This window comes from Haplochromis burtoni, unplaced genomic scaffold (assembly GCF_018398535.1).
Source record: "Haplochromis burtoni strain Fernald_Lab_line unplaced genomic scaffold, NCSU_Asbu1 Contig_189, whole genome shotgun sequence".
Lineage (NCBI taxonomy): Eukaryota > Metazoa > Chordata > Actinopteri > Cichliformes > Cichlidae > Haplochromis > Haplochromis burtoni.
Window position 1 is genome coordinate 213,616 of NW_024582550.1, and position 8,037 is coordinate 221,652.

At 40.1% G+C, this 8,037-nt stretch overlaps 1 protein-coding gene across 5 annotated transcripts in view; it reads right to left on the minus strand.

The window, feature by feature from the left end:
- The window catches only part of LOC102293792 (phosphatidylinositol 3-kinase regulatory subunit gamma), a 12,357-nt gene extending 4,320 nt beyond the window's left edge, over window positions 1-8,037 (minus strand). Inside the window, exons 1-5 of one of the 5 annotated variants that reach the window (XM_014337660.2) lie at window positions 7,393-8,037; window positions 3,512-4,261; window positions 926-1,066; window positions 708-813; window positions 476-574 (exon numbers count right to left, since the gene is read on the minus strand). In XM_014337660.2, the coding sequence (XP_014193146.1) occupies window positions 476-574; window positions 708-813; window positions 926-1,066; window positions 3,512-3,764 (599 nt within the window). In that variant the 5' untranslated portion in view covers window positions 3,765-4,261; window positions 7,393-8,037. Of the gene's footprint in view, window positions 1-475; window positions 575-707; window positions 814-925; window positions 1,067-3,511; window positions 4,262-7,388 lie in introns of all 5 variants that reach the window. The other 4 variants (XM_005934902.3, XM_005934900.3, XM_005934901.3 and 1 more) reach the window with 4 other exon arrangements.

Sequence of the window (8,037 nt, forward strand, 5' to 3'; positions counted from 1 at the left end):
TGTGTGTGTGTGTGTGTGTGTGTGTGTGTGTGTGTGTGTGTTCTTTCATCCAAATGTAAGATGGATGACTGGAAAAACACTCGTGAAACACATCTTGTGGGGACAGGGTGTTATGTTGCTGAACATTGGAGTCTACGCCAAACTCTAATCAACAAAGCTTTATATCTGAAACCTGGTCTGTCCCAATTCCGCTAAAATTAGAGCGAAACCACAAAACGTATAAAGTTACACTTTAAAACCAGTAAAACTAAACTTAGACTCCGAGACCAGGAAATAATAACTAACCTTTGACTACAATATATATATTTAATTTGGGGTTAACTTTGTTTTCACATGAGATACAGACTACTGATGACTGGTTGTAATGCAGCAATAAAATTTATAAAACCTGGTACAGTCTTTAACTAGTTGTGTTTGATACACTTTACGAAAGTGTAGCCATATGCATACTTGTCACTAATCTTCTAGTAGTTACCTTAATGTCAGCGTGTATTCTCCTTTAATCCTACTGGAAGCATCTCGAACCAGGAATGTACCATCAGGAGTGTTTCTCATCATCTCGTTTACTTCCTCTCTGAACAAATCAAATGGACATGAAGGTTTCTGTTAATTATAACGGTCGGAGGAAGGCAACGTCAATAAAATTAGATATGCTGTAACAGTGGTGTTGGCTGAAAGAAAGAAAAAGTGATAGAAATACAAAGTACCTTGAGATGTTGCCCCAGTACCACTCTGCTTCAAAAAGCTGGTGGTCATCAGCGCCGCAGTCACATTCTGCCATAGCTTTGTATATTTTGTTCTCTGGATATATTTCTGAATAGAAAAAAATGCAGTTACATTTTTAAGTAGGATAAAACATTTTACCTTAATTTGAAACAAAACTGCTAAGGAGTAAACAGTCAGTTGCAAATATATTGGAGCGCACCTCCTTCCTTGCTGCTGTTGGTTTTTCCTGGAAGAGACGTACCATCATTATGATCATGAGAGGAAAGGTCCTGCAAGAACGCTGCCAGGGTGTCGGACTGCGCCTCACTTTCACTTTGGCCCATTTCACTTTCCAAGAACTCTGAAACATCAACCGTAAAACAACCCAGCGTTACCCTCCCTGCCTGTTCACATCAGTCTGTATCTGGCGATCTGCGCTCTGCGGCCGTTCTGCACACACTGCCGTCCTCCTGACTAGCTGCTGAGAGGTTGATATCGTTGTGTAGCTTATTCTCGCACCACGTGGGAGACCGTGTCTAGACTAGTTCGCTGACAGGTGACAGTGTCTGACTGCCTAAAATACCAGAACTGGCACTCCTCGCTCAGGCACACTCGGCTAGACTCGTCGCTGCTTAGTGCCCGACCTCGCCTTGCCTCGCCTAACAAACAACAGCTGTCTACAGCGAGATGCAATGTTGGCCTGAAGGTCCAGAGCTGATGCTCCACTGTGGCTGCTTGTGATTTTTACCCCGCCGTGTGTGGTTGTGTCAGTGTTACATTAGGATAGCAGGGAAACGTGAGACCCCGTCTGTCAGGCATATTCCGCAATCATTACATTTATGTGGGAATTCTTTGTGTTTCCCAGCATGTAAACACACACACACATGCAACACGAGCACTGAGTGCAATAAGAGGTGTGCTCTAAGCAGTTGACATAAATCGTCCCCTCACCACTTGTGAAGGCATGCCTGGAGATGCTTGAAATCGTTGCTCCAGAAAGAGCTGTGTGTTGGGGGAATCATACTTATACTGTTGTAAAATTAGAAAGGGCGTCAACTCATTAACCCAGGGTCTACACACAGTGCAGCTCTGTCAAAACTTGCCTTGTATAAAAACCTAATAAAAGCTGTTCAACTAAAAAAAAGCTGGATAGTAGATGGTAGATTCATTAACTTTAGGTTTCTTTGCTTTATTTTCCTCCTCAACGTGGTGTAGCTTGTAATGTTTAAAAAAAACTATAGCAATGGTGTTGTGTTATAGCGTGAAAAACTAAGCCCACCTTTACTGCTGCCATAGGAATTAAGAGGGTAATTGGCAGCTGGGTGCTGCTAATCAGATGCACTTGATTAAGTGATCATCAATGAGTGCGTGCGCCTCTATAAAAGCAGACGTTTTGATAGCTTGCTGGTTTGGCGTGTTCGAGTGTGTTGACGCAGTACCACAATCTTCTTAGGAGGAGACATCCCAGCAAATTCGCCCAAGGTCAGACTGCTCAGTGCTTGCAGAAAAGGCAAAAACACAAGTTTGTTTGGAAGGATTGCCAGGAGAATGCTTCTTCTCTTTACCTGATTCCAGTTAAAAGTCAACTGGTCTTCTGGGCTAAAAGTGCTGCTGGCTTTTTTACACTTCTGAAATGCATGTTTTGTTTTTTAAATAAAGGCACTGTAGCATTTCTGCACCTTTGAAGGTCCACTGACCTGGGTGTGCCAACTTCGCTAAACAACTGTGTGTAGAAATACTATTTGTAGTATTTTTTGGAGTTCAGCAGAAGCAAAACAGAGCACCATGTCACTCGGTCTTAGCGCATCGAAGGGTAAATTCTGCCATCTGCTGGTTCCTTTTTAAACCATGCCCTCATGTTTATAAGATTGGGGAAATCTGCAGTCAGCTGGGACTGAATAAGTGATTTGTATGAGTGATGAAACGTTTCTCCTACTGAAAACGCTATATCCAGATGAACAGAATCAACCTTTGGAGACATGCCCCACATGTTGCAAACTAATCTTAACATTTGGTTTGATAGTGTTTCAACAGCCTCCAAGCTTCCTTAAGATGAAAGTGTTTCAGCCTCTGTCCACTGGCTCCTAATGATTATCTTTTATTGTGTAATGTACCCATGAAAATATTTACAAGCTAATAAAAGTCCATATGTTTGGGTCAAACATAAGCACTTTTTAATCCCCAACTTTTTTCAGCATCTTTGAGCCTTCATAGCTTCAACATTAGCTAACCGCATGAAAGCCTCAGACCTGACAAAAACCTTTAACCTGTCTGTCTTTGTTTGGTTGGTTGGTTTTTAAACTTTACATTTGTGTCATAGTTTCATTAGCGAAACTTAGCCAGTATAACCTATCACATAGAGTGATGGTTATACACATTGATACTCCGGTTGTTTAAGCTGTTTTCTGGACGTCTTCAAGCAACCTAAAGAAGTCCAGACGCTTTTCTTTGCAAGCTCCTTTGACTACGAGAAAACTTAATGTTGAAGATTTACCTTAAATGCACTTTTTTCACATAACAAAGTGGCCGGTCAACAGAAATGACAGTCCTCGTCTTCTATCCTTCGAGCCTCCTGATTCCTTCTGTGCCAAAATATTTATTTAATTTGGTCATTTTCACAGAAGTGGTTTTGTTTGTTACCCCAAAAAGAAGAGAACCCAGCATGTCTGTTCTTTTTTGTTGTTGTCATTTCTTGATCATTCTGTCATCTTTTTTGTATAATTGCTACATTCATAAAAAATTATATTACTGTCAAATTGATTTTTGACATTATAAAACATTTTTATGTTTTATGTTTTAATCTTACCTTGATCTGCTGGGTGAGACTCAGGCATGATAGCCATGGATATGTCTCCCTGCTGTCGTGATTGGTTAAACATTGATGACATCACCACAGGACATACTGAACCGGTCTCAGGATTATCCCCGATTTGGTTGGTGTTCTCATTTGTGACGACAGCCTCATCCCTGAGATGGAGCGATGCTAGTGATGACGTTAGGTAATCAGCTGGCTGAAGGTTGTCGTCCTCTGTGCTGTGCTGTAAATTCTGATCTGCCATTTTGAAAGCGCTAACTTAGTATTGTTGTTGTGCAGCTAGGATTTATTGAGAAGGTGAAGCAGCAGGATGTCGGCCCCACAGTGTGGTTGATCACATACTATCAGCTTACAGTTATACTCATGGCTGAGAAGAGAGAGGGTGGCAGTGCAGAGTTCATGGCTGCCCAGTGTTGTGGAGGTAGAGCGTGTTCCTCACCTTGAGTCTTGGTTTTAAGCATATCATATAGTAGATTGATGGCACTGCCAATAGATCCAGTTTTCACTTCCTTATAATCAGTGGAGTTTTCCTTATTCAGGTGCTCTTGTGCTCCGTCGCTGTTTGCTCAAAGGGGTTCATATCTGGGCGCAATGGAGAACAATCACACTCTACCGATACGAGTGCTTCTTATATACCTCAACACTAGTAGCTAAGCTGTAAACTGCTAAAGAACAGCAGGGTGAGGAAAAACTGCCCAATTTGTGCTTCGAGGACCCGTGCATCATCTCATCTCAGGAAACCTAAATTAGAAAAGGCACAAATTTTCAGTTATTCTGACCAAAATCCTTATACACATTACTTCATAACTATCCTGCAAGCTATACACCTGTATAGCTTACATTTTTTCTATGGATCGGTAAGAGGGAAACTTTCCAGATTTCCTGGGCCAGTGTGCATTAAACTAAGAACTTGTTTCTGCAACCAACAGCAGTGCAACAACAAGTAATTTGTACTGTGCATGGCAGGGAAAGGAGACTTATTTAACTTTTTGTGAATGATCAAATTCAGATTTATTAACTGGATCTGGGACATCACCTCCCAGGTCACTGGGAGTCACTATGGCAGTGACACAGTGAATATCAAACAGACAGCCTTAGATGTTCATTGGAAGGTTTGCAGTTTTCAAACTTTGAGATTTGTACACATTTGCAGAAGATGTTTCAGTCAAAATTGTTGCTATCTTAAATTTGCTGCAGTATTTAGGTTTTTGTGGGGTTTGTTTGCAGCCTTATATCTTTTTTTTTTGTTTGTTTGTTTGTTTTTTGCTTGGTTTGTTTTCAAGAAATTCGTAAGAAGAAGGAATACTGTGACTAATTTTGCTCCGTCTCACACTTTCGTTGTCGCTTGCTCCGCTCTGCTCAGGTCGGGACAGCAAGCATCAAGGCTTTGGTGAGAGTAGCATTGCTTCAAATGTGGTGTGAGCAGGTAAAAAAATAAGCGTCATCAATTATTTTACTGGTAAATGCAGTCAAAATTGTGGCATTTACTGCAACTATTAGCAAAGCCAGTGGTTTTTGGACCTGTTATTAATACAACTGGCTGAATTTCACTGGCATGAAATGATATTTGGTAGCCTTTTGTCACTGCTAGACCTCTCAGTGTAAACACGTCCTGCACATCGTTGAGAGAAATTTGAGCTGTGTTTGGCAGTACTGCGAAACTGTGCTCTTAAAAAAATGCCACCAATTCTTTTAACGTTAGGAAAAACCCATTACTTACATATGAAGTGTTCAGTGCGTCATCTGATGAGTCAGATGTACACATATCAGCTGTGAGGGTTTGAAATGTGATGCAGCATGTGAAAACCAGGCTAAATGTTCATCTCTAACATTTTTATGTGCAGATTTATCGTTTATTTTTTAACTCGCAGATGTTAACTTACAACATCTGTCCCTTGAATTATTGTGTGTTAGAAACAATGTAAGTAGAAATACTCAATCTTAACACATTCATCAATAATGAAACTTCTGATTTAAAAAAATCCTCTAGGTTTACAAGAAAATGGTAACTTGACCACGAATCGCATAACATTATTTCCACAGACAAATCCTGAAAAGCTGCCTACATTACTGAGGGCAAATTCCCCAGGTTGACGTTTGGGGCTGTACTTGTTAGGACTTGGGTAAAAACGATGCGTTATTTGCAGATTTTTGCTACGCATTCATTGAATGAAATGAATGCAAATGTAATGTATCAGTCAACACTAGTGTGTTTCTCTCATGCACAGAGACACATACACAGACCAGTGGAATCGAGAAAAGTAAGTCAAATCATAAATAACCATAAAATAAGGGGCAGGGGTCCCGTGGGGTTATAAAGTATATCTTGCATTTTTTTAAATTTATTAATTTTTTTTCATTGTGATGAAGTATTTTGACTTGAAAAGCTCGTTAGACAATTGCAACAATTTCTGACACACTCGTTTTTACAGACGTACTATCATATAAAAACACCAGCGTGTATTTTAAAAAATAGTTTTTAAATTTTTTTTATTGCTAAAATACAAGGCAGCGTGAAATCCTCAGCACTAAATGGTATCACCCTGAATTATTCAAGAGATACCTGGTGAGATTTAAAAATACATCCAATTAAAAAACAGTAATATTATATCAAATATTCAACCATTTATGTAACAGATCTTCATATGTAAAAGTAGATCATTTGTGAAAATACTGATAAGGCTGCCTACAGTTGTGTTCTTTTACAAGACCTTATTTAAGGGAACTAATGTGACAATATCACATAGTTGACCTCTTGTGTTTATCTTTGAATTAAGAATTAAATTTGTTTGCAAATGTGGCACATCGTGTTGTGATGAATAACGTCTTTGACAATGAAGAGATTGCAGTTGCTGTCATTGTACACTGCAACTGAAAAACAAATCAGCTTCATTTAATTTATTATACTAACAAAACCTTAGTAGTTATGAATGAGAATGTGGTAAAATGAGAAGAGTGATACTTCTCATTTGACCAGATTTTAAATATATATACTGATTTTTTGTTATGTCAAATTTAGTTTTTGAGATTACTTAGAACAGGGGAAAAAAGCATATGTAGTTACTAAATTGTCAAATGTAATGTGTCCAAGTTATGCAACATTACAGACATTACAGATTTTCAGACCATTGAAAATGGCGTTTTACGCGGTACGCAACCATCATGGATTGATGTTCACCGTACATTTTGTCGATTTCCAGTTGAGATGAGATACTAAACATGATTTTGCCCAAACTTACAAAAGTGTCATTATTGCATCCAGCCAGTTTTGTCGTGTTTTAATACTTTCCGGACCCAATCCATCTGGGATGGCACAGCTGTACCATAACCATTTTTTTGGTTCGCAAGTCAGAAAAATGTCCTATCTGAAAAACTAGCAATCTTCCAGTCGTGACCTTATCATTTACGCCACTTGAAACGCCACTGACAGTGGCCAGTTTGGTCTCACAAATATGTTGCATTACACAACGTCTCATACTTTCACGTAGTCTGCGACAGTTGGTAATCAGTCCAACGTCTCTCAGATAGTACTGGAGAAACTGATCATATGTTACCGGTTTGGTTTTGGTAGTTTTTTGGTTTTATTTTAATTTGGGGGAGGGGTCATTTTGCAGCTTAGCTTGTGTTTTTAGTGTCTTATCAATGAATGTTGAACCCCACAACAAAAACGAAACGGCTAATATACGCCATTTTTTTCTTCAACGCCTTCAAGCTTCTCATCCTGTACCAGAGCTTCGACAACGAAGAGACGTGAAGGCTAAACGTTAACAGAACTTTCAAAATGGCAGCTTCTGGTAGAACTAACGTCCAGAGAACCTGAAAAAATGAAAGATCATTATCAAACTTGGATGTACAGGAGAGTACGCACCTACCTGGGCTCAGACAGAAGGGACCGGGCGACATGGGAAACCAGCGTTTCATCGGTATCCACGAAGCAGCGAAGAGACGTGGCTGGACGCACACGTGGCTCAGATCAAACCAACCACTGTCCTCGGTCCTCACGCCATTCTCTGTCCCTCCATCCCCCTCCAACCGCAACTCATCCTATCCCGTACAGCTTCTCCTCCTATGTCCTCCATCTTTTAAAGATCCTCTCCATTTGGTAGTTAATGGTCCCCTCTGAGTGCCATCTTTTTCCCACGCTGTCATTCCTCTGCGTTTTTCCTCTCCTCTTCACTAAAACATGTCCTCTTAAAAAATTAAGCCTTCTTGAGACATTCCCCCAGTTTGATTTTACTTTCACGTGCAGAGCGCAGGAAAAACTCCACTGATCAGTGGGGTGCAGTGAGGAAAGAGAGGGGGGGGGAAAGTGTCTATAAAAATATAAACAAATATGAAAAGCCTAAATGTACAATGTACATTTCAGAGCTTATGCTGCTAACAGAAAAAGCAAAACTAAAGGAGCAGCACTGTAACTCTTTTGCACAGTTTGACAGCGCGGTGTGGCTGCACACTGGGGGGACAGAAGCATGAGAATGAGTCGGTGGGAGAAAAAACTCATATATAAATAAATAAGG